This window comes from Adiantum capillus-veneris, chromosome 7 (genome assembly GCF_014529385.1).
Source record: "Adiantum capillus-veneris isolate H3 chromosome 7, ASM1452938v2, whole genome shotgun sequence".
In the NCBI taxonomy this organism is placed as follows: Eukaryota; Viridiplantae; Streptophyta; class Polypodiopsida; order Polypodiales; family Pteridaceae; genus Adiantum; species Adiantum capillus-veneris.
The window spans coordinates 54,881,536-54,909,002 of NC_140937.1; the positions used below are offsets into that span (position 1 = coordinate 54,881,536).

General features: G+C 45.3%; 1 protein-coding gene across 2 annotated transcripts in view; it reads right to left on the reverse strand.

Moving 5' to 3' along the window:
- Nucleotides 1-2,148: 2,148 nt before the first annotated feature.
- Nucleotides 2,149-27,467, reverse strand: part of LOC147453876 (cullin-3A-like) — a 45,083-nt gene continuing 19,764 nt past the window's right edge. Inside the window, exon 2 of one of the 2 annotated variants that reach the window (XM_086515942.1) lies at nucleotides 2,149-4,715. In XM_086515942.1, the coding sequence (XP_086372068.1) occupies nucleotides 2,672-4,715 (2,044 nt within the window). In that variant the 3' untranslated portion in view covers nucleotides 2,149-2,671. The remainder of the gene's footprint in view (nucleotides 4,716-27,467) is intronic. The other variant, XM_086515943.1, reaches the window with a different exon arrangement.

Sequence of the window (27,467 nt, forward strand, 5' to 3'; positions counted from 1 at the left end):
GAAAGTCCCTTACAGAAAGCAATTTGTCCTCACTAGAAAACCTCTAGCAAAAACACTCACATTTGACTAGGTGCAACTAGTTGCCTACACAAGTGCAATTATTGTGATACCTTGCATAACTAAAAATGCCCAAAAACCTCATTCATCCGAGAAAAAAACTAGAGCAAGGTTCATGAATTACTAAGCACAATGCACGATGTCTCATGGGCACACTTGCAACATTATATCAAGAGAAGGTTCAAAAGCACTCACAATCATGATGCATGGATCTAGGGGAAGTAGAGCCCAATCCAAAAACCAACTTAGTTAGAAAGTGACCATGAGAAAAACCTCAATAAAAGAGGTTCAAAAAATGCAAAAAACTAAACATTAAAGTATGTGCAAATTTCTTCTCGAGCACAAGCACTGTGGAGAGGTCTATGTACACCTTAGCATCCATGAACCAAACCACAAATTATGAGAATCTTGCATAGATAACACCAACTTTCAAGGGTCTTTTGACAAAGACAACACCTTCAAGTCTTTGGGAAAATTTTAATGGAGGCACAAATAACTTTACTTCACTACTAGTTATGGTTGCCAATACCATCTTCTATATAGTAGAATCTACCTTGTAGATAGCTCAACTTCACTCACCTTTTCAAGTCCTAAAATTCCCTTTTTTTCATGTTTTTAACTCCCCTTGATCATTTTAGAAGCCACACCCTTGAATGTATAGAAACGATAGAATATTAGCACTAATGCATTCGTCACCCATGCATACATTGTACACCATACATAGAGCTTTACATACATGAGATACATAACATGACTTTGACTGAAAATCCATACATCTCAATAAATTTTGGAACAATATTTGTACCAAATTTCAAGAGAATGGGCTTGACTAATAAGAGGGTACAATCTCTGCAAATCTATGTAGACCCTAAAGTGAGGGGTTGACAAATTTGGGTAACTTTGGCATTTTTGCTTTAATTGCTTATAAAGATCATAATTGTGGCAGTATCTTATTGAGAAACTTTGCACAATCTAGTCATTGAGCTTTTATTAAATTCTTAGTGCTTCAATCATCAACTTCATGCTCCAAATAATGATACTCTCTCTACTACAAATAACAATTACGTCCCTAATCATTTTACCGATTGGTATGGCAGAGGAAGTGCTATCATTTGAACATTAAGCCAATATGAACTAAGGCTTCAAACCCTAGCTTCCTAGAAATCTGCAATAGAGGAACAGCAGGGCAAATTAAGATTGAATAAGAAGTTTGCTAAAGCTCCAGTTATGCTCAATGTCTACTCTGCCGGTAGTTTTATCAGTATTCTACAGGCCGCATTCATTGAGGTTGTGCTCACACCCATAGAGTATTTGGTTCAGCCCTCCTAGGCAGGAGCTCAGTCTTATGCTCCATCTAGTCCTTCAAGATGGAGGGATTTTAGGGTTACCATATTAGGAATGAATGCATGGGGTGTGCAAATGACTTCCCCTGGAGTACATTCATCGGAGCACAAACATGGTCGAGCCATCTAGCTCACGGCCACAATTGCACATGCAAGCATGTGCACGAAACACCCCTCTTAGAAAACATTTGCAATTATATGTAAATGGTCCTCCCACATTACAACTTACATTTCATGGAGATGGCACTGTCATAACATCTATTACTGCACTTTCCTCAAGCCAATGTACCATGACACGAGATGAAAAGAGTATGCCCCTCCTAACCCCATGTACACCAATCATCGTTTTTACTGAATTCTATCCACATACTTATACTGAAGTCTACAACATTGGATTTGCTTCCAAACAGATCAATCGAGGAACAATCTCTATCACCTTGATAAAAATTGGACAATTGAGTAAATTTGATGAGAAAAAACAAGAAAGAAGCCACCATAACAAACGATGTGCTTGTCCAATTTGTGCAACCAATGACTCCATCTAGATCTTTGGCACTCAAATTTGAGGTCCCATACAAATGGTAGAAACAAAAATCCTCAAGCTCCAATGCAGGCTACAACACAGCATACACCACATGGCAGTCCCTATGCTTTAAGATGACATACTTCAGTATATCCTTCCAGCTTGAAATAGAAAGTTAAAACGAGGAAATGATATTGAGCCTGCTTCATGCCACCCATGCTGCCGTAGCTGCAATAATACTCTTAATGAAAAATGGGAACTGTGGCAAATTCCACAAACTCTGCACATCATGTAGTAATTACACCAAACTAGCAGCAAACGAAAAATGGGGAGCTGTGGCAAATTCCACAAACTCTGCACATCATGTAGTAATTACACCAAACTAGCAGCAAACGAAAAATGGGAGCTGTGGAAAATTCCACAAACTCTGCACATCATGGTCCTACTTACACCAGACTAGCAGCAAAGAGGCACACGATATGCCCATGGCACAGACATTCAGCTCTTTCTTGATTGACAAGCGATCCTCCCTGCATTGCACCAAATCCGCTCTCAAGCATCTTCCAACCAACTGAGGTGCAGAAGGATCACAGTCTATTCTTGACACCGTTGTAACACTTGCAGTATAAAACCAGGTTTGACATAAATGAGGCGCTTGAATATATATTTACTGAAAACTTAATCATTACATTTCAAGAAAATCTGCATCAGAACCTGGAGGGGCAGGCAACCCCTCATCTTGTAGGTGTCAGGCCAAATAGCGGTAAAGCTTCCTATCACTCTTGTCTCTTTCTAAAAACTCACGCTCAATAAGAGATTCTATGCGCTTCTTTATAACAGAAGGATTAGGCAGAAAGCGGGACTGCAACTGTTTTGTCACTTCACTGATGATGTTATTGTGGTCTAAAACACGCCTAGACTTCATGATCCTCACAATTGCAGCCTCAATCTGGGGTTTTCTGTCCTCTTCAACCTTCTGACGCGTTTCCTGCTTTTCTGGCTCACTCTCTTTCTGGGCAGTGACAGTACCAATCTTTACTTTATAAAACTTGCTGCTGAACTTGTCATTGAATACAAAAACATCATCTTCACTGATATCCTTGCTCATTGGCTCCTTCCGAAGCACATTCTTTCCTTTGACACAAGCTAAAGACTGTAAGCTTCTCTTCAGATCAAGAGCTGGAATGTCCGTGGCCTGTTCAATCTCTTTATAAGTCATGCTGTCAACATTGTTGAAGAACATTAAGATGCACATATTGTAGGTAGAAACATTCAGCTCATGCCTTTGTCCTTTGCCAAAAGTTGCTTTAAGATCTGCTGTGCCCATATTTGTTTGCCAGGTCAATCGACGCCCAGTATGAGTAGACAAATAGTACGTCTTAAATTTGTCACATACTGCTAAGATCTCCGTGGGAAGGTTGCAACCAGCCCCTGATTGAGTAGGCCAATAACCAGTGGTGAGAACTTGCACTGACAGTGTAGGGCTTTCACTAGTATCATTATTGGATACGACTGCATTGAAGCCTTGCATAGTATCCTTTGAAGTTTTCATATCCGTAAACATGCCCTCCAACTTTGAGGTAAACTGGTAGCCACACTCCGTCTTTAGCTTCACAATAAGGCTTCTTTCTGCATCATCTGAAACACTCTTACCAGATAACAGTCGCTTAGCGAGGTGCTGTTTGTAGTATTTCTCAAAAACATCCTTCTCCTGAAGATATCGAAACAACATCATTACTTTATCCAGAATGCTTTCCACATCTTCCTCACTGACCCCTTTTAGGCCCTTCCTCAATTTATCATCCACAAACAAAGAGATAAATTCTGGAGATCTGGGATTAAGATTGATGAAATACTCGAACGAAGAATTCAAAGCATTCTGAAATGTCTTGTCATTGACAAAAGCAGTCGTGATTATTTTATCATACTTGTCTTTCTCGTCCAGTAGACGCTGTACAAACTCAACTGGATCCTTCAACTTTTCAGGGTCTGTGACAAGCTGCCTGCCAGTGTCCCGCAAGTGAGTGGTCATAACATCTCGAACAAGCCCCAATCCACCTGACACTCGTTTAAATAAACTGTACATCCGACCTAGATCCTCATATCGATCATCTATCAGCATAAACACAAGCCCTGAATTTTCCATCTCCACAAGACGATTCATATGGCTTGCAATCATCTCCTTCTCCACAACAGCTGTGATCTTCAGCTCCGACTTTGCATCAAGGTAATGTGAAACTCTTTCTATCTCTTCGTTAAGCCTTCTCTCTGCTTTTTTCAAGTAGTCACCACAATGGCAACATTCGATGAATTCCTGAGATTCTAACTTGTAAAAACCTGAAGCAGCCTCCAAAAAAGGCTTCTCAAAATCCTCTTGATAAACATCACTTCCAAGATCCATCAACATCTTTGTGATATTGCGCATGAGGCCCCGGTTAATCACCTCACCACCTCGCTCCCTGTGTATAAGATCCAAGACAGTATCCAATAACCTTGCCTTAATCTTAGGAGATCTTACCACATGGTCCCTCCACAAATTCAGACCCAGCTCATGGACAGGAGTCTTATTGTAGTTGGGTACAAAGGTCCTGTCCATATACATCAAGATATCTCTGATCATTTGCAAAGCTTTATTGTGTTCCAACCAGTTCCTATTCAACTCCTCAAGGAAAAGGCCACCCTGTGCAGCTTCAATAATACCTGCCATATCTTTGAGATGCTGTGTCAAAGTGTTCACCAATCCAGCATAAAGCTTATCACCGTACTTGTGAAGTACCATGTTGTAAGCATTCCTAAAGAATCAACAACTTGTCTCATAGCTTACTCTTGGATAAACAAAAGGAAACTATTTATGAAAAAAGAACTGACAACAATGAATTAACTGTAGCCCTAGCCAGTATTTGAAATATCTCAAAGATCAGTTTCTTATAGAAGTTCTGGTGAGATTAACAGATTTCAAGATAAGAAAAACCTCAAAGTACTGTCCACCCTGATAAGCCTAACTCAACCAGCTTAACCCAGCTATGAATCTAAAAAGCCAGAAAACGTCAATTCAACAAGGCCCATAAAGAACGAACTGTAGTATCAACAATTTTTTTACTGAAGTAGTCCACATATCACCTGTCATCATGTTATACGTTGTCCCAAATGTTCTTGATCCTAGGCTGCAATTTAAGATTACTCCAAACCCACACAACCCGTGGCAGGCGTATTGGATGATAAATATGGCACATAGATCAAATATCACACTAATCCAAACACCCCTTCTTTCCTGGTTGTGCTACTAATTAGTTCTTTCATTCTTTGCTTGAGGAATGTACCTTGACCTTTAGAGAGAAGAAGAAGAAGAAGAAGAGAAGTTTTAATGTCGTCGGAATAATCCCAAGAGAACCTCAAAGATCTATCCACGGAGAGTGTGTAACATTCATCGACCTGCTCTGCAAGTCCATGTTAGACCTTCGCCAGCCATCCCCAGCCTCCTTTGTAGCTTTCACCCTTTGCCTTAGCGCCACCTTCATCCTTGCTTTCGCCCTGTGCCCCGCTAGCTTTACTTTCCCTTCCTCTTCGCATTTGCCCATTGCCTTTTTACGAGCCTTGATGCCCATCCTCCTTTGCTACCCCATCCCTCGGTTCCTCAATAGCGAAAAGGGACCAGCATTTTAGGGGCTTAGAATGCAAATCGGCGGTTTCTAGGAAACATTGGGACGTTTTGAAACGGGTTGGAGAGCAAATTTAGTAAATTAGCAAAATTGCCACGTTGCTTTAGTCTACAAAGTTGTGGGAAACAGAAATGCGGAAACGGAAACGCAAACAGACGAAAATAGAAACGGAAACACCAAAGCTGTTGAGGGTTGAAACGGGGAAACACCATGTCAGCAAGGGTGCGCTACTATCAAATGTTTCAAGTAACTACTCATTCATCTAGGCAAACCATACAATTGTACACCACGTACAAACATAAAACAAAATTTGAATTATTCAACACAATATCAAGGGACCAAGGTTGGATTTCAATTTCTCTCGCTCAATTGCATCGTAACAAGAGATAGGACTCGAGAGTTGTCATGGGGACGGACGGGCACCACGTGCCAACGCAAAAGAACAGACTTAAAAACTTTAAGCACTTCCAATAACAATTTAACTGAAAGAGATGCACGACACACGAGACGGGGAGTGGCAGAATTCCACCCCAAGAGAGCATTGGCCCCAAACCTTGGCGCCCTTTCAGTATTTCTTTATATTGCTTGAACTCAATACAATGCCAGTACTCTAGAGTCTGCACCTCCACGTGGGAGCATACCTAAGAATGAGCCCTTGGCTCATATTTAAAGGCCATGAAAAGCAGTTACATGAAAAGCTTTAAAGTCAAAAGCATCTTGCCTCAAAAACTGGCGCTAAAAGCTGCCTAGCAAAAATCACGAAAATCCGTACAGGTGCCATATCAACACAGTCAGTGAGAAATCCAAAAATCCGTATAAGCTACCACGTCAGCATGTCGGCGCAAAATTTGGGGCGTCCGTATTGGCCTGCCATGTCATCAACTACTACGCACTAGTGTGTGTGTGTGGTCCTGCTTTATTGAATCCCTTGAGATCACTTGGGCCTCATTGGACGAGGTCCTGCAAGTTGGTAAAACTTCTTCTGCTGCTTCTTCTAGGGTTTGAGCTCCTTGGCCAAAATTTGAAGGTTGGCTCCGTTCTTCACTTGCTTGACACCTCAGCAGTTTGTGACATCCCCCGTTCTTGAAAGAAAGTAATCATCTGCGATTACCGTATATCTGCAAAACAACTCAAGTTAGCTCAAATATTCCCGAGGGTCATTTCCAGGGACATTTGGAGGGACAATCAGTTTCCTCGTTCCAAATTGGAGCTCACAATTTCTTGGGTCATTGGCTTCCTAGAAGAATCTCATCCAATAAGGAGTCTCATTCCAGATTGGAGCTCTTGTGTCACGTGCACATCTAACCTATGTGCATGTGGACAAGCTATCTCAGGTCTAGGGTTCAGGTTAGCCTAGGAAGTGTTCTGGAACCCTTGTGAACCTATGAGAAGGCCGTGCATGTCCAAGCACTAGTAGTTGCATATCCTCTAATTGCACACCCAGTACCACCCAGCATATGCATTGTCTACGCAAAAGGTCCAAATTCCGGCCATTTTTTGGGCAGAACATTTTACAGCGAATTTGGCATTTTATTATTTAACTGCACCAATTTCCAAGGTTGTGGGGCTGTAGGGGAGCTTGCTCAACCCAGCATGAGATTGCTATATAAGGGAAGAGGGGGTGCTCACTACAGGCAGAAGAGGCAGCAGAAGAAGTTCCAGCAACTTGCAATGCACCTTCTCAGCAAGACCGGCAGAGAACCCTAGCGTTTTCAGCCAGCAAGATCAGCCTGAAGTTTTTTGTAGCAGATCGGCCCCAACGTTTTCCTGGCGTTTTTAGTTGCACATCAAGCCTAGAGTTTTGCAATTTCCCGGCGCCAGACCAGCCAAGTTAATTAGTGTTTTCAGTTTTCAGCCCTTAGCCATTGTAGATTCAGCCCTAGCTTTGCAGATCTCACCTACCCGCAGCAAATCCTCACCGCACCGCCGAGTCAGCCAACGTTTACAGTTTCAGCCTTCTGTTTTCAGATTTCAGCACCTGCGTTTTCAGCGCATCGTTGTCGAGTCGTCGTCATCACCATCCTCGCCAACACAATGTTAGTGTTCAGCAGAAAGTTGACGTTTTTCAGATTTTAGCATTTCAGCCCGTCCTTGTCGTCGTCATCATTGTCCTAAAAGCATCAAATATGAAAAGCTGACCCCAAAAAAACACTTCCCTAAAATTTTGGGATTTTCCTAGAAATCCGCCGCCAATTGCGGAACGTCCGTACAGGTGCCATGTCATCATATTTTGCTGTGCAAAATCTTTTGAGTGTGTTCTGCTTTATTTTCAATGCCTTTATGTCACTTGGGCCCCATAGGACGGGATCCCGTAAGTTGGTGGGAACTCTTCTTTAAAAATAGGCCACTCGTCAAGACTTTGTAAGTCTGTCAAACTTCTTCTTCTTCTTCTGCTACTTCTTAGGGTTTTGGCCCCTTGGCCGGGGTCTGAAGGTTGGCTCCATTCTTCAATGGCTTGACACGTCAGCAGTTTGTGACACCATGTACAAAGGCCGCCTCAAAAAAACAATACCTTGTTCACTCGTGACTCAAGTCTCACATCTAGATTTTGGTATTTCATATGCCTTGACACGTGAATTTGTATGTATATTCAATGTATAATTATAGGTACATGCATGCAAAACGAAACTTGTGTTTCGCTTTCTTTGAGCTCCAAAACCAAACGTTTCAAAAACCTCGAAACCCCAAAACGCACGAAACCCTGAAACGTTTCATGTCACACTGGATAGAATGCATACCCTATGATTGCACATGAATGTGTGCCAGTGTCTACTAGGTGTAGACACTAGGGAGTGTTCGCATTTAGGACTCTAGTCATTAAAAATGACTATAACCTGCCTAGGTAATTAGAAGCATAAGAAGCACCTCTTATTAGTAATAATCACTTTTATTAAAAAGTGACCTGCATATCAGAAGTCGTGGGGGCTGAATCTTGCATTGCTCGAACTCCCTACAGAAACCTATATAAGAGAGCTTGGGGCTCTCCCTTAGCCATCAGTTTAGTACCCCTCATGGGTAGCCAGCGCCCATGGCACCCTCAAGCGTTTTTTACCTTCATCAACGCTTTCCTCCATTTACGATTTCAGCGTTTTCATCTTCACCACCCATATCAACCCTCAGCTTAGCATTTTTGAAGCAGATCAGCACCAACGTTTTTCAACCATAAGCCACAACGTTTTCAGCCCATTAGCCATCAGCATCAGCCTCAACATCTAGTGTTAGCATATCAGCCCGGAGATTGCAGATCTATGCTAGGCTCCCTAGTGTTTTCAATTTTCAACCCTTATCCTCTCAAGCACCGTCAGTACCAAGCAACCAATGCATGATCCCATCAGCATCTCAACATATAGAACCATTGTATCAGCATTTGTGCAATCTAAAGCAAATACCACTCTAGCAATAGAGTGGGGGGCCCTTGAAAGGGGTTTGGGACCCCATCTGGTGTTAGTCTTCTGTCAGAGGCAACGGAATTGAAATGTTGAGCTTTACACTTCCACAAATTTTTACTTCTTTGCTTGCTTGAATGTGTGCTACTTAGCACAAACGATGGTTCCTTTATTTCCTTGTAGAGAGAGAGAGAGAGAGACACACTCGATGGAGTCCAAACCAACCCTCTCAAGGGCCCCCCACACCGTTGCCAATGTGGTATTTGCTTTTGATTGCGTAAATGAATGTACACATGTGCAATACCTCAAATGCAGACTCTACAGACTCGAATGGGGAATGTCGCCGCGGTAACTCTTCAAAATGAAGCACCTCCGGGGCTGATTTGATGCACCTTTGGATCCGTCTCAATGAGGGGTTGCTAATGGCCACCAAAGGTGTAGATCTGGGGCTGATTTGTGCTCCCGATGTGAAAGTTGGCTGCTAAAACGCAGATCTGACTGCAAAAACTCAGCCGATCCATCACGTAAGGCAAGGCTGAAAACGCAGATCTTGATGATGCCGATGATGGGCAACAATGGGAGCACTCAATGTGGCGAGGGAATTGCCAAGAAGAGGCTCAATGGGCACCGGGCTGCAACGGGGAAGCTAGCCGTGACAAGTCCGGGCTGGTTCCAAAACCAAAAACCTAATCTAATGGACTCGTTTGCGAAAATGCCCACAAAATTGCCGGTACTAATCCTCCTAGGATTCTAGACACTCCTACCTAGGGATAGGTGCAAAATTGGCTCTAGAAGTCGATGAAGCATGTCCACGTGGCACACAGAGTCATGTGCACTTGTCACGTGACACATCCAACCCTATGTGTCCGTGGACAAGCTACAACATAACAGGGTTCAGCCGTGCATGCCCAGTCACTTAGCATAGATGCATATCCTCTGGTTGCACACAGCATGATCATCAGTATTCCCTTCAGAATCCATCAGATTCAGTTAGGGAAATTTTCCAGTGCATTTAGCCTATTTTCCCTATTTTTGGTATTTTTCACTTATTATTTTTAAGTGACTTTCCAACAAAAGTAGGTAGGGCAATTTTGCTAAGTTAATATATAAGCAAACCCAAGTTAGCACTTTCTGGCAAAAGAGGCAGCAGGAGCACATGCTCAGCAGGCACCTTCTCGGCAGAACCCAGCAAGAACCTTGGCGTTTTCCATTGCCGTCATCGCCAACACCCTCAAGCACCTAGCGTTTTCTGTCTTGACAGTTTCCGCATCAGCAGCAGTACCCAGATCCCTGGCATTTCCATCCCTTGCATGATCGACATCATCTCCCAGTCCCCTAGCGGTTGCAGATCCACCCAATCGCCAGCAGAAGCATCAGTTTGCTAGCGTTTTCCAATCTCAGCCATCAGCATTTTTGGAGTTCATCAAGGCCAACGTTTTTGCTAGCTCAGCAAGCAGATCAGCGTTAGTGGTTTTCAGCCATTGCCGCGTCAGAAAGGCAGCGTTTTAAGCCCTATTGGACAGCAGTAGAATCAGCTCAAGTTGGTTGTAAAAGATCCCCCATTTTCAGCCTCGAAAACGCAGCCAAAACAGTCATTTTCAGCCACCGAAACAGTCCCAAAATTCAACAGTTAGAAGACCACAGATTTCGGCCATTAAGTCGTCGTCGTCATCGGTATAGTCCAAGTTGCATCAGTCCATTGCATACACATTGTACCACTTTGTGCAATCAAAAGTAGACCACTCTCGTCGACGAGAGTGGGGCCTTCAGAGGAGGGTTTTATAACCTCTCGGGTGTCGTATCTCTCTTATTTCTCTATCTCTCAGACTCATTCACTTGCACGCACAGGGTCCATTCACTTTGTTTGTGATCATAGCACTTTCCATTAAGAACGGGAGGCTTTCCCTTCCATAAGAACTAAAAGGAACCTTGAGCACAGTTCGGAGCACTCATCTTGAGCAAAGCGCAAACAATCATTCCGCAGCACCTAACATTGGTATCAGAGCTTTGGCAGTGTTCTGTATCACTCAAGGAAAGAACCACAAGAATTTTTTTTGCTTGTTGAGGTCGCACGAACCCAAGTTCGCTTGGTCGTGTCGATTCCTAATCGTGTTTTGTTAAAGAGTGACAGGAATCCCAAGAAAGAAGGGCTTGTCCAACCTCCCCTTGTGTCTCTTTTCACTCATTGAGAGCGGACCGTGCACTTAGCGACCGGCCAATCGACGTGAGGTGGGAAAAAACAACCTTGGTGTGAGCGCAAGGCCGCCAAGAGGTGCGCCCGTAGAAAGGAGTAGAACTCGGGTGAAGAGAAGATCCTTCTCCAACGCGATTTGCAAGCGAAAGAACACCTCGAGAACCTCAAGAACCTCAAGATCCTCAAGAACCCAAGAACCCAAGAACCAAGACCCTCAAGAACCCAAGTTCCTCGTGAACTTAAGAACCAAAGATCATAGTGCATGGTCGTCACCCAAAGCGGAATGGATACTTCGCATACAGGTGATGAGCATGAGAGAGGCGACGAAGATTTTCCCCACTAGGAGACTTTTTCGACCCTCCCCCTTCGCCATCTACACCACGAGTTGTACTAACTCCTATGGAGATGATGGTTAAGTCGATGTTAGACATGATGGCACAACAACAAAAAACGAATCGAGTTGCATTGGCACAACTCGCAAGCAAAGCAAAAGAACAAGAAGCTAGGGACTGTGAGCGCGACGAAAGAATTGCAAGACTTGCCGAAGATTCGAAGAACAAGCAGCTAAGGACCGTGAACAAGTAGCTAAGGACCGTGAGCAAGTAGCCAAGGACCGCGAGCACGACGAAAGAAACGCCAGACTTGCCGCACAACAAGAAGACAAGCGCCTTGCTTTCGAACGCGAGCGCGACGCAAGAAAAGAAAGAAAAGAACTAAGAAAGGAGGAAGCGGCAGCACGAAGCGCGGCCTTGGAGGCCGAGCGTGAAGCTCAAAGGAAGCTATGCACTCAAGAATTGCTTGCCCAAGTACTAGCCTCGAAGACCGAACCATCCAAAGATCGTGGGAGTTCCTCAAGTGGTACAAGCCACGATGCGGATTCCAACAACCCAATCACCGAAAAGTTGACTTTCAATAAGTATGATGGTAAGATGGATGCTACGGTGATTCACTCTTGGTTGCATCAATTTAATGCTTATTTTGCGACAACTAAGAAAACAAGAAATAGCAAAGTTTTGACGGCAGCTATATACCTTGTCGGTGATGCCATCAATTGGTACCACGCATGGCAAGAGGCACAGCTAGCCGCGCACCTAGAGGAAGCCGACGAATTCACGCCCCTCTCGTTTAGTTGGGCTGATTTCCAAGACAAGCTCAAGGCGCGGTTTATGCCACCTCAGTACCTCGCAGGATTGAAGGACGATTAGCAAAATGGTATGCCAGTCATGTCTTTTTCTAATCGTGTTTTACAACTAGGCACTCAATTACGAAAATCGGATGATGAGCGCAAAGAGGCTTTTCTCTTTGGGTTAGACGAACACATCAAGTTTGATGTCGAAGTCTTTGACCCGCGGATCTCAACAAGGCGGTAGCAATCGCTCTCTCCCAAGAGATGAAGCACAACAAGGGAAAGCCCAAGGAGAACAAAACTTCCACAAGTACCTCGCAGACTTCTCAGAACGGTAAGAACGGTAAGAATGGTAAGAATGATAACTCTTCTAACCAATTTTCCAACAGTCTCTCATCAAAGAATTCTTCCAATGAATCTAAGGGTAAAGCGCTAACACAATTGCTAAACCTAAGCTTACTCCAGATGAAAAGGTAGCACAAGGAATTGTAGGAGGATACATCACGTCGGAAGAGCAAAGCACTTATTCTAAGGAAGGTCATTGTTTTCATTGTCACATTAAGGGTCACATAAAAAGAACATGTCTTAAGCTTGAATCAAATGAATCTAAAGAACCCACAGCACCCACTTCCTCTGTCAATGCAATGAATGATAACACGAGTGTGCCCCAAGTTTCTCAGGACCCTCCCATTGATGATTCTCTCATTAAATGTTATGGTCGTACGTTGGGGCACCGTTTTGTCATATTGTTTGACCCAAGTAGTATGCATGATGTGATCAGTTCCTCTCTTGTTGAGAGAGCCCGCCTTGAAGTTAGTCCGAGATCTCCTATCGAGGTCTCTGGTTTTCATCCCGGTATGGACGCTCTCATCACGGAGGAGTGCCTTGATGTGTTGTTTGCAATTCAATAGACTGCCTTCACTAGAAGATTTGTTGTTTCCCCTATCTCAGGATGTGATATGATTTTGGGCATTCGATGGTTTCGTGATAACGACGCTCTCATGGATTTTCTGACTAACACTATAACTCTCAATGCCAAAAGTGATTCTCCTATTGTCATTCATGGAGAGGACATTGCTCATTCTCCATCTCTCATTGCTAATGTGCAGGACAAGATTGAAAGGATTCAGGAGAAGGAGACTCTCTCGGTCTCTTTTTCTCCACAACATGATACACAGAATTTGCACGATTGTGTGAAGCATGATGATGATTTGATTGACAATGATTTGCATGATGATCTGGATGACAAAGACAAGCATGATGATTTGCATGATCAAGATGTGATTTCTCACAAGCATGATGAGTTGCATGAAGAAGATGTGATTGTTCACCAGGATGAGGTGTTAGTGGATGCTTTTTCTAGCGAAGCTAACCTCGTTGCAGATTCGATCAATCACGAAGAAGCGATCTTGGCTCTCGAGCCTAGGTCCAAAGAACCCCCTCAAGAAGAAGCGATCTTGGCTCTCGCACCTAGGTCCAACGAACCCTCACAGGAAGTATTATGTGTTCGCATGATTGATACGCACGCATTGTTCGAGTGTTTCATTCGTGACCGTTTCCTGTATTTTAGTCACAATTGTTATGTGATCCCTTTCCTAGGCATGACATATTGTATGTTGAGCACGTTTTTCTCATGGATGAGCACGAATGTATGCGGATTTTTCATGAAAAGCTGAAAAGTATACATTCAAGGAAGTCACATTCCATGTCTCTTCCTTGGCATGACACAGTTTCCGAACGAGCACATGAAAGTATGAGCACCAAGCATGGGCATTTCCATTGTGTTTTGCCACAATCGATTCCTCTAGATCATAAGAGAAAGATTCGATCTCATTGTTTGCATGTGTTTGATGAACGGTTAGGCACTCCGTCTCTTTGTTCATCTACATTGCATACACAGTCTTTAGAGAAAACAAGATTTTTTTCCTTCACTTTACATGGAATGGGTATGTTTATGTTTTTGTGTTGGAAGTGGTTTCAGGAATTTTCAGCCATGGAGATTCTTGAAGACGAAAGAAGCACGATACTCGACAAAGTTGAAGCAAGGAAGAAGCCACAAAAGACTTTGTGTCGCTTTCGGCGCGGCCCAAAGAAGCAAGCGTTGCAGACCTTTATGAAGTTCAAGTACCGCACGACCCACATGTCAGAGTGGGCCGACGACGAGTCCCTTCCAGGATTCCGGATGCTATTGGCAATCTCCCTCGACGCCATACAGTTACCTCACTTTGAAAAGGAGGGGATGTCACGTGACACATCCAACCCTATGTGTCCGTGGACAAGCTACAACATAGCAGGGTTCAGCCGTGCATGCCCAGTCACTTAGCATAGATGCATGTCCTCTGGTTGCACACAGCATGATCATCAGTATTCCCTTCAGAATCCATCAGATTCAGTTAGGGAAATTTTCCAGTGCATTTAGCCTATTTTCCCTATTTTTTGTATTTTCACTTATTATTTTTAAGTGACTTTCCAACAAAAGTAGGTAGGGGAATTTTGCTAAGTTAATATATAAGCAAACCCAAGTTAGCACTTTCTAGCAGAAGAGGCAGCAGGAGCACATGCTCAACAGGCACCTTCTCAGCAGAACCCAGCAAGAACCTTAGCGTTTTCCATGGCCGTCATCGCCAACACCCTCAAGCACCTAGCGTTTTCTGTCTTGACAGTTTCCGCATCAGCAACAGTACCCAAATCCCTGGCATTTCCATCCCTTGCATGATCGCCATCATCTCCCAGTCCCCTAGCGGTTGCAGATCCACCCAATCGCCAGCAGAAGCATCAGTTTGCTAGCGTTTTCCAACCTCAGCCATCAGCGTTTTTGGAGTTCATCAAGGCCAGCGTTTTTGCTAGCTCAGCTAGCAGATCAGCGTTAGTGGTTTTCAGCCATTGCCGCGTCAAAAAGGCAGCGTTTTCAGCCCTATTAGACAGCAGTAGAATCAGCCCAAGTTGGTTGCAAAAGATCCCCCATTTTCAGCCTCGAAAACGCAGCCAAACCAGTCATTTTCAGCCACCGAAACAGTCCCGAAATTCAGCAATTAGAAGACCACAGATTTCAGCATTAAATCGTCGTCGTCATCACCGTCGTCGTCATCGGCATAGTCCAAGTTGCATCAGTCCATTGCATACACATTGTACTACTTTGTGCAATCAAAAGTAGACCACTCTCGCCGACGAGAGTGTGGCCTTCGAAGGAGGGTTTTACAACCTCTCAGGTGTCGTATCTCTCTATCTCTCAGACTCATTCACTTGCACGCACAGGGTCCATTCACTTTGTTTGTGATCATAGCACTTTCCATTAAGAACGGAAGGCTCTCCCTTCCATAAGAACTAAAAGGAACCTTGAGCACAGTTCGGAGAACTCATCTTGAGCAAAGCGCAAACAATCATTCCGCTGCATCTAATAGCACGTGACATCTCCTCCTGCTTAAGGTGAGGTACGGGTACTGCACTCCGCGCATGCCATAAGATGATCTCGAACGAATGATAATGTCCTCCACAGCAACTTTTGAGAGAGGATCCCTTGGGTGATGTGGAAATGTCCAAAAGACAGGGATGGTGATGATACATCTACTCGCAAACACTGGACTGCCTCCTGGATCAATGATTCCCCTCTTGGCTATTGGCCAGCCTTTGCTACCCCAACTCGGATGGTGTGAATCAAACTGCAGACCGGATGGATGCTCGTCGAGCGAATGGTTGGATATGCAAACACTGATGTCGACGAAGGTTACCGGCCAGCCTATGCTGCCCAGAGTTACCGGGGAACGGCCATTTTCATGCTTGGAACGCCGGCGTTCCGACCGGCTGGAAGTTGAAGGAACGCCCAGGAACGGGCTACCATTCCGAAAGGTTGCTTGAAACCGGAACGGACGGGGAACGGACCCAGAACGGCCTGCAACGGACAGAAACGGGAAAAAACGGACAACGGTAAAAAATGGGCAGAAGTGAAAAAAGTTCAAAAAATGCCTCATATAGTTTCCTATATATTGTGCCACCCCCTCACCCTTTCCTCTCAAGCTCTCTCGAGTCTCTTGCTCTCAAGTTCAATCAACTTCTCAAGGCTCTCTCTCCTCTTGCTCTCAAGTTTCAAGCTTCAACCTCCCCTCGGCGCTACGATCTACTCATTGCTCAAGCTCTTAAGCCTCAAGCCTTCAAGGCTCTCAAGCTCTCTCTTGCTCTCAAGCCTTCAAGGCTCTCAAGCTCTCTCTTGCTCTCAAGGCTTCAAGGCTCAAGCTCTCTCCCCCTTGGGCTCGACTCTCAACTTCTCAAGAAGTGAAGCCTCTCTCAAGCTCTCTATTGCGAGTCTCAAGCTTCTTCATCCATCATTCCATGGCCTCTTCCTCTCGTACAACCCCCTCTGTTCATGCGGGCAACACTCAAAAGGAGAAGGAATGGTCGTGGTGGGATGAAGTGACATCGGAAGGCACCTTGTCGGCGGCGGGAGGTTCTCGTGCATGGGCATGCAAGTTATGCTCTTACATGCGGAAAGGGGGGCATGACAAAGTGAGGGCACACTTTCTTCGAGTGCCGGGACATGAGGTGAAATTTTGCACCAACGTAACCATCAAGAAGAGGAAGGAGCTTGAGGAAAAGGATCAGCAATTCAACCATAAAGCCAAGCCCGCACGCAAAGGTATCGACCCAAAGACCCTCCTTTTCCCTTCTTCCTCTCTACCCGGTTTAGGTGCCGGTGGATCTTCATCGGATCCGATTCGTTACCAAAGGACCCTTGCCACCTCTTGGGACCCAAAGAAGAAGGAAGAGGTCGTGGCCCAATTCTTCTATCACGACCATCTCCCATTTGTCGCGACGAGGTATGTTTTATGATTTATCAATCTTCTCTCTCATTTCTTCCGTTATCGTCGTTTCCGCCTTTTTGATACTAACCTCTTCTATGTTTGATCGAAATAGGTCGGAGTATTGGAAAGTTATGGTGCAACGGATAGGAGAGTATGGCACCGGCTATGTGCCGCCATCTTTAGAAGCTCTCCGAACCACTTTGCTCGATCGAGAGAAGGCTATCATGGAGCAAGCAACACTCAATATTCAGCGTCTTTGGGCAAAACATAGTGTTTCCCTCATTGCCGATAGGTGGAGCGATACAAGGAAGAGATCTATCCATGGTCTCGTCGCATACTCGAGTGGAGAGATGTACTTTGTGCACTCTCATGATGCCACCGAGAGTGGCAAGTCCGTCAATGTCCTCTCTGCAGAGTGGATAGTGTGAGCAACACGTGGTGGCCTTTGTCACAGATGGGGAGGCATCAAACAAGGCAGCAGCAGCTATTATAGAGGGCCACTATCCGCATGTGACAGTGTGCTTTTGCATGGCACACTGCTTAAACAACCTTCTAAAAGACATCGGCAAGCTAGACTGGATCGCTCCAATCATTGTTGATGCAGTGAAGATTGTTACTTTCATCAACAATCACAACTTGGTTCGGAGTGAGTACCTCAAGAGGTCGGGCGGCAAAGTGCTTCTAAAGTATTCAGACACCCGCTTCGCATTCAACTTTCTTCTTGTGCGCAGGCTGTCTGTCACAAACGGGAGCGCATAACAATATAAAATATACTCGGATAAATAGAATTTATCACTTAATACTGAAGCCAAAGGATATAGAGAGAAATAGATAGAGAGAGAGATAGAGAGTGAGAAGATCGACACAGTACTGGGGACCAGAAGAAGGGTTGGTCCCCCCCCTTAAAGAGAATTCTTTATTAGGGAGAATCTTTTTACAAGCACAAGAACCGGAGAAAACCCCTCCATTCTAAATCTCTGACTCGATGGTCGTTCCTTCCCGTAAGGGAAATCCGAGAGACGAACTCTCAATCCTTTTTCCGTCTGTACTCGGAGTCGAGACTCCGCAGACAATGTCCAAATTCCGTTCCCGGAATTCCCAAGCGTAGGCCGAAGCCTTCTCGCTTCTCCTTCACGATGAAGTACCTGCAAACACACATGCAAACACACGACAACAATTCGTATGGCGAATCCACAATAGATACCTGTCGCTCTTGCGCGGGAATAGCGACTTCCGTGCTTCGTAGTCTCGCGATCTCTCGCGTCTTCTGGCGGCAAAGTCTTCTCTTGCTGACGCTAGCAACTCCTTTCAGTGAGGGCATGTGGTGCTTTTATAGCTTCTTCGCCACGGCACGAATAGCTGCTCGCGTAGAGATCGCGGCCGATTTTTTTTATTTTTTATTTTTTATTTTTTTTTCTGTTCTACTCGAAATAGGGAGAGACTGATCTGCTGCCTTATTTATCAGATGGCTGCCCACTTATTAAATGGGCGGCCGGCGTATTTTAAAAATAGTCTGAATCTGCCAAAAACTCAATAAAACCTTATAAGTTAAAAACAATGCTTTCACAGCACTTCCCAGGCGTCCCTGGATGCAATCACATGCACGAATGCAATGCAAACATAGATTCCTCGCGGCAAAGCGTTTGCTCTTCCCGGAAAACTCGTTAAAATTTTCCGCTTTTTAAGGAAAGCTTCTCAGAACCCATCTTTATTCTTGTGCTTGCGTCTTTACGCGTATTCCTCTTTTCCAGTTCGGATTTCCTCTCGACTATGGATATCCCCTTTCCGATGCACCCGTCACCCACCTTGTGACGCATCAAGAATACCCATCACCTAGTCCTTTCCTACCGAACTCACGGTACAATCCCCTTCACGATGCTCTATGTCACCCATCCTATCGCATCAGAGATGTCCGTTCCCGGATGGTCGGATACTTCTTCGATGCTCCCTGTCACCCATCCAACGTGACGCATCAGAAGTACCCGTTCCTGGTGGCCTTACAGATATTCCCGTTCACAGTGCTCCCGTCATTACTTTGAATGACGCATTAGGAATACTCTGTACTCGGATGTCTCTAGTGAGAAAAACCCTCACTTAAAATTCCAATAATTCATTTAGAATTATTTTCTTGGTGTTCCAAGCGAGAAAACCCTCTCACTTATAAATCCCATAATTCATTTAGAATTATTTTTCTATCAGATAAAGCCAATTTAGCAACACTGTCTGAATGTCAAAATGCGGTCCGACAGGTCTTCATCAGTGATGAGTTCACCACCTCCCCCTATGCAAAGACAGTTGCAGGGATTTTGTGCGAGGATAATGCAGAGGATCTTGAGTTGTGGAAGGAGCTCAAAAGTCTAGGCGCACAGGTAAAACCAGTGGTTCATTTGCTTCGAGTTTTGGATGGCATGGATCCTTGCATTGGCAAGATTTATGAGGCAATGGACCGCATGATCGAGCAGCTTGCACAGCTTGAGCCGAAAGTAGAGCGATATGAGGAGATTCAAGCGCTTTGCAGCTCGAGGTGGAATTCATATGCCTCTCCTTTACACGAGGCAACGTACATGGTGGATCCAGAGTTCCATGGTGCAGGGCAAGAGACAGACAGAGAAGTAATGAACCAATTTACAAAGATCTTAAACAAGATGGTTCTAGACAGAGATGGGCGACGCATTGTCAGAGATCAGTTGAGACTGTACAAAGAGATGCGGGGGTCATTTGGTAGTCCAGATACTCAAATTGATCGCAAGAAGATAGGTTCAGTGCTATGGTGGGAGGACTATGGCTATGATGGCCCTGAGCTTCAGAGATTGGCGATCTGTATTCTCAGCCAGTAAACTAGTACCTCATGCTTGGAGCAATTGTGGAGTACCTTTAGCCATATTGCTTCCAAGAAGAGGAATCGGCTTGGAGTGGAGAAGGCTAATGATCTTGTCTTTGTCAACGCAAATTTGAAAATACTTTGTTAGAATATAGACACACAGACAGATCCTTTTACACAGTGGAAGATGGAGCAAGAGGCTCCTCACGCAAGTGGAGATGCACATCCACCAACACCAGGTACTTCATCTGTGGCTGAGATCGAGCCAGGCCTAGAGCTAAATGATGAGGAATGGGAGGATGTGCATGATTTACAGCCGGCTACTAAGAATTCTCAGGCTAGTGGCTCTTGAGTCTTGAGTCTTGAGGCTCGAGAGTTGCGACTTTAGAATTCCGGTATCCTTACCTTTTTGTATGGTTGCTTGAGCCTTGCCCTCTTTGACATTTGTAGCTACTAGCATCTTTATGGTATTTGTCACCTTCAGTCTTTTGGTATTGTGGTCACTGGTTTGGCCCCCTTGTAGTCTCGACTCTCATTATGGTATATGTCACCTTTGGTTTTTTTGTAGCGACTTGGCGGGCCTTCTTAGCCAGAATTAAGCAAAAAGCGTTATCTCTGACTTCTACTCTTGCAATTATTTGAGAGCTCTAATCTGTAATTACATATGTTATTGACATGTATATGGGCATTGTGTTTGTTCAACGTTGTGTATGTACTATGTACTATGGGCACCACACGTCCCAATCAAGTCATAATAAGGTTGAATGGTCTTCGAATCGTGTTTTTTGTGGGTATTAGAGTCAAAGGACTCTAAGACTACTTGTATTCAACCACATAACGCTAAAAATAACATTATTTGGGTGTTCTTTTAGCCTCCCGTTCCGCGCCCTTCCCGTTCCGCAAGGATGCCCATCGCCGTTCCCGTTCCGCGTTTCGGGTAACTCTGATGCTGCCCGTACGCAGGAAGATTGGCGAGAGCAACGCCGAATGACAGATGAAGATGGATATGTCCTTTGGAATGCCCACGAACCATGGCAAGTCCTCTGTGTGATGTTTCATGAAACTGCCAAATAATAACTCCTCAAAGATAGAGGCTCCTCTTGGGGCTTCGACTAGATTGCCGTATGATGGAAGCTCTAGATGAATCCTTGTCTCTGCAACGGATTGTGAGAGGGCGCGTGTGCAGAAGCGAGAGAGAGAGAGAGAGAGAGAGAGAGAGAGAGAGAGAGAGAGAGAGAGAGAGAGAGAGAGAGACCGTAGACACAAACGCCACAGATGGTGAAGAGGGGGCGATCAACCCCCCATGACTACCATGAGCAGAAGACCTTGTCTATACAATCTGATGTTGGAAGTGGGTACCCCCCTAGCCCCATAAATAGGTGTCCAAGGGGAGGTAGGGCAAAGCCTGGAAAAATCCCCCACAACCCAACAGAAAAATGATATATGGAAATATATGAGGGCGCCTAGACAAGGGCGGGCGGCCGGCCCCAAACTCGAGCGGCCGGACCAGGAGCAACCTAGACTATGGGTGGCCAACCCGGAGACATACTAGCCGTACAAGTATGCCCTAGACCTGTGAAGCAGCAAAGTGGTGTAAATCTAATACGGATGTGGCCACAAATGTAGGCTCACGATGCCTGCGAACTCTGGCGCTCGTTGCCTCGGATTGGAATCCTTTGGCTCCGGATTGATGGCTACTGATTGCTAAGAAGATGCCCATGGTGTGGACCCAATACGTTGCCAAAGATGTGTACAGATCAATGACGATGCATTCCCTATTCTCAAATGATGGAATTCTCCAAGCAAATGGAAAAGCTGGTTGTTCAAACAATGCCATGGGAGAGATTCACAAAGTGATGAAGTGGCATGCCCAATTGGAAGAGAAATGGCCAAGTGAACAAGAGGAATTGAACCAACCAACTTAAAGAACTTCTAAGCACTGAACAGGGCTTAACCCTAAAAATCCCAAAGCTTGAAGATTGGAGCTGATTCCTGTAACTATATCAGACTTTGTAAATAATTAATTTATTTACGAGAAAAGAATTATCTAACTAGTTGTGTGCACATCAGAATAGATTTAGCAGTTCTGGGGCCTCAGGTGCGCCCATGTTTGGGCCAGTGCACCTCAGGGAGACCCTAGCAGAAAATACCCTGAAGCCCTAGCGATTGGGAAATCGGGTCTTCACTGAAGGGGTAGATAGTAGCCTCAGATTTCAGGCTCAGAAAATTATACGCGCTAGTGCAAGCACAGGAATGAGATGGGGTCCTTAGAATAATAACCCTAAGGCCTGATTATTTTACGGCCTTAAGATAAGTTAGTTAAAAGTATTCTTAAATGATTTTGCACTGGACCAAATGGCCGGACAAGTGCGAACAAGTAATGCCAGAGCATTGTTGGTACGGCAATGCACTAGGGAGCAGATAAAGTTTTCATTTGTTGCATCTATGTGTGCAGTTGTGCACTTAATTGCACATTTCATTAACTAGCATAGGATTTTTAAAGTCAAAAGTTGAATGGTTTTTAAATTTTAAAGTAAGTGTGCCACTTGGCACACTTTCCCATGCAATCTCTCTCTCTCTGTCTCTCTCACTCCCTCTCTTCATGCTAGCGCCTCCTCTTCTAGGAGGCTATAAGAGAGCAGCCCCTCCCCCTCTGGCAGGTTGGCAGTGCACTACCCCCCCCCCCCAAGTTGACCATCCTCTACGCAGTGAAGCTCTCCATTGAAGCTTGAGAGCAGCACCTTGTGGTGTATGTGGAGCCTCTGAGCACCCATCACCTAAAACAAGGCCTCTCATGGTTGCTTGCAGCTTTGGGAGAAGTTTCATCGCGTAAAGTAGTAGAAAACTCTCTTTCTCCCTTGTCTAGCTGCTGAAAATTCCCTGTTTTCAGCCCCTAATCACTTGTATAAGGGTGAATTTCAGCAAAGTCTTAATAGAATCTCATTCCCCACTACCTACTCTACACATACACCAAGTTTGGAGCATTTCCATCGCGAAAAGGACCTCCAATTTGGCATTGGAACACGCTCAGGTAACAATTTCTGGTTATGTGCAGAAAATTACAGCAAGTGTGTGTGTGTGTGTGTTTTGCATGTTTCTGTGGTTGGTTAATTGCAGGAATGATTACATCCAAAGTGGCACAGTTAGCGGAAGATAGACCCTCATTCGTGAGAGCTTCCGATGAGTTTTGTGGAAGGTAGACTCTCCCCTACGAGAGCTTCCCAAAATCTCGCAGAAGAGGATAGATCCTCTCAGTAGTCAAAGAGCAGTTCTTCTACTCTCTCAGTCAGAAGCAGAAAAAGGCCAAGAAAGAATAGAGGACTATCTTTCGCCCCGTTCCCGTGCTTGTAAAGATTCTCCCTTAGTAATAAAGATATTCTCTTTATGAGGGGGGACTAGCCCATCTTCTGGTCCCCAATGAAGTGTCAAGCTTTCTCTCTCTCTCTAATCCTCTTGAGTATTTGAAGTGCAATTAAATGTCAGTTTACGCTTCCGTATTTTTGTGACAATTCCCACTGACATGTTGATGTGGCAGTGTTTGTACGGATTTCTTGCGTTAGGCACTAGAGTTGCCACGTGGCAGGTGGCAGGCTCTACAGATTTTCGCAAATTACGTTGACAGATTTTTGCTATTTCAGCGCTAGCTTTTGGAAGCAGATGCTCTTGGGTGAAGAGCTTTTGGGGCACTGCTTTTAGGCATCCCTTGTATTGTTTATAAGTATCCATGGGGCCTCACTCAGCAAAGCATCCGGACGCAGAGTCTGAGAGTAGAGGACCCTCACGAGTTGTACTGTTGCGACATAATAATAAAGAAATACCGGGAGGGGCGCCAATATTTGGGGCCAGTGCGTCTTGGCTCAGAACTCTGCCTCTCTCTCTCTCTCTCTCTCTCTCTCTCTCTCTCTCTCTTTTTTTTTGGAAAAATCAAGGCTGTATATTATTGAGTACAATATAATCCCCAGCGGATGCCAAAATAGCCTATCACGTGGGGTGTACAAGCTGAAGGTAAGGGTGAGAGCCACTATAGTGACAACTCAACTAGAACAATCTCATGGTGGTCTGTGTGATGAGTGGAGGAGAAACCACTGAGGGGGGGCATAATGCCATGTAATCTGGCCACCTGTAAGTGTGAAGAAGAGTGGAGAACGGGCCCAACGCTGAAGGAAGGCAAATCGTCGAGCCTCGGCTGCTCTAGATGTACCTGAGGAAGAATCCCACTGCCAAATCAGGGTGTGAATGATGTCCAGCCAAATGGCAGTGAGGGTATCCTGAAGGAGCTGTGGAGCCGCACTGAGAATGTGAAGACAACGAGCTTTCCAAACATTCCATAGTGTAATGCTAGTGATGACTGAAAAAACTTCATCACGTGTCTGAGGATCCCCCTGCCAAGCGATCTGTGGTAACATAGCCAAAGTCCCTCGCCGATAACCAGTCGAGGTAAGCATAAGAGCTGGATCTGTGTCTGAGCCCTCGTAGAAAAGATGCGGTCCGGGCATCGGTATCAACCATGAGACAGAGCCCCAAGTGAGAAATCCATGCTGAACACCGGCTCTGCTAAGTAAAAAGCAAACTGCTAGCCACACTATATGAGAAGAGGAGCATGACCAAAGACAGTGTGCAGGTGACTCATGTAGTCGCGAAGGACATCGAGTGCATAACGGATCATGACCCATAGTAGCTAGCCAAGTCCCAACTGGAAGTCCTGCATGTGCAATCATCCACATGAAAAAAGAAATACGACGAGCCGCATGTAAATCCCAGATGGCTGACCAAAACTGCCGTAGATAGGCATGGGAGAGACCTGAATGTAACCAAAAACGCATACGAGTGGGCTGCTCTGGGTGCTGTCTCATCAATGCTAATCTTCCAATTCTGACAGTGTACTCAAAGAATGATACAAGTGCACCGGTGGGGTTAGAGTGAGGCCAATGCCACTCTCCTGGGTCCCAATAAAGCTGAGATAGGGCACGACCCTCCCACACCCAAAGCCTCCAAAGGGCCGCATCAGCAGAAGCGAAACGAGGGTCAACACAACGACGCTTCCCGCGAGAGCCAACTACTCGTATGGCCTCCCATCGAGCGCCGGGGTAGACAAGGTGCGGAGAGGTGGTATCATATGTCAATCTAGCATGAATCCCCTGAGAGTAGTCTGTATCAACTGTGAACAGCATGGTGTCCAAACGAACTAATAAGAGAGTGCTCTAAGCAAAGAGACCTTCCCAGCCACTATGTGGAGGCATCTGAACCGTGCCTCGCATGACTGCGTCCCACTGTGAAGGAACGGCGGAGTCAATCTCAAGCAGTCTGTCTGTCACCCCGCGACCAATGTCATAATGTTCTACCACAAAATCTGCATCCAGTATACGCGTTTCATGAAACAACCGCATAGAGGCAGCAGGGCCAATGTCCCAAACAGCCCAATCAATGTGAGTCCTCTCTCCAAGCTGACGGGGTGGGTTCACAGAAGAATCAAGAACTGCATCATTCCAAATCAGAGGCTGGCGCTCAATCTCCTCACGACATGAGGGAGGTGAGCGTATGATAGCCTGTCGCATGGAAACCCAAATCTGAAGGAGTGATCGGATGAAGGGTGAGAGAGTGCTGGTGAACAAGGGGGCATCCGTAAAGAGAAAACGATACCCTGTATGCCAAGTATGACCATCTCTAGTGCCGAGGCGTGGAGTTGTTGTGCAAAGAGCGGCCTGAAGAAGCATCTTCCAAGGTTCTTGGCCGGGAAAAAGACCCCGAACAATAAGCTTGGTAAGAAGGGCGCGACTCTGTAATTCTGGATCAATAATGCCAAGGCCTCCCTCTGACCTAGGTCGAATAATCGTGGACCAGCGAACTCGAGCACGAGTATCAGTAGTCCCATCTGTGCCACTCCATAAAAAGTTCCGCACTAGTCTGCGGAGCTGAGCTATCACTCCAGAATGTAGCATCCAACAAGAGGCCGTATACCATACTGTAGCCAGAATGACCTGGTTGACGACCAATGCACGGCCAGCCAACGACAGATGACGTGAAGACCAATGACATAGCTTCCTGCGAATAGACTGTAGTACGGGTGCAAACTGCTGCTGTGAGGAAACGTCAAATCCAACCTGAAAGCCCAGATATTTGCATGTCTGACCCGGCTGCAGCCATGTGAAACCATCAGCTACCCCCCAAGTAGGTATGTCATCATTGCCAACCAGTAACCCATAGGATTTATGCCAGTTAATACGTGCACCACTGGCAATGCAAAAAACCTCCAGGGCCTCCCGCATGGCATCAAGAGCTGCTAGCAAATAGCGCAACATAAGCATAGTGTCATCAGCAAACTCCTGATCGATAAGGTCCGGAGCTGAAGGTACTGGCATGGTCAAGCCACGAAATGCATGACTCTGAGCACGAAAAAAATCGGACATAGTCTCTCCGACAAACAGATACAGATATGCTGCTAAAGGACATCCCTGACGGACAGATCGAGAAAGCTCAAAACTGCGACTCACACGACCACCAATAGTAATAGCACTGCTGGCAGTCCTGAAGAGAGCGGAAATGCCTGCGATCCATCTCGAGGGGAAACCCATCCTAGCTAATGATCCTTCGAGAAAGTCCCACTCAACACGATCGTATGCTTTCTCAAAGTCAAGAATGAAAAAAGCGACAGGTTCAGAAGATGATCTGGCCCACTCTACTGCCTCATAAAAAGTGAAGATATTATCCAGTATGCATCGATCCATGACAAAGCCTGTCTGAGAAGTATGAATAATATCTGGTAAGAACGGTCGCAAGCGATAGCTGATCAATAACGCTAATATCTTATAGACCGAAGGGAGTAGGGTAATAGGTCTCCACTGGCGGAGCTGAGTGGTGTCACCCCCTTTCGGAATAAGAGATATGAGACCTGAGCAAAGATCCGGATGCATATATCTTGATGCAAAGATGTCCTCACAACCGCGAAGCAGTGGTATATGCAATACATCCTAATAAGTCAAAAAGAAAGCTCTAGTGAGGCCATCCTCTCCTGGACAGGAGGATGGATCTAGACTCTCGATAGCAGCATGAAGCTCTGCAAGTGTGAAGGGTGCCATCAAGATCTCGGCCATAGTGTCTGTACAACGGCGTCGGGTGTGATGTTAGATCTGCTCACGGGCTAGTAAAACCTCAGTAGTGAATACATCAGCAGTGAACAATGCCTCAAAATAATCTGCAGACATGTCAAGAATAACATCAGGATGCATATGAAGTGTCCCCTGAGCATCGCACAAAGTCCGAAGGGTGGTGCCAGGAGGGTGCTCTTTTTGCGCAGCGAAGAAGGCTTTATTCATTCGATCAGCTTTAGCTATCCAATGAGATACTGAAGCATGATGAGTGAACTCAGACCTAGCCTCCTGTACGCGACGAATTTCCTCTGTGAGCTCTGTCTGTCTAGCAGCGAGATAAGCATCCTGAGGCCACTCCTCAAGCAAACGTTGTGTGGAACCAAGAGGAATATGAAGATCAGACTCGCGTACTCTCAACTGTCGATGAATAATAGCAGTCTGATCATGGCAGTAAATACTAGACTGAGTAATGCA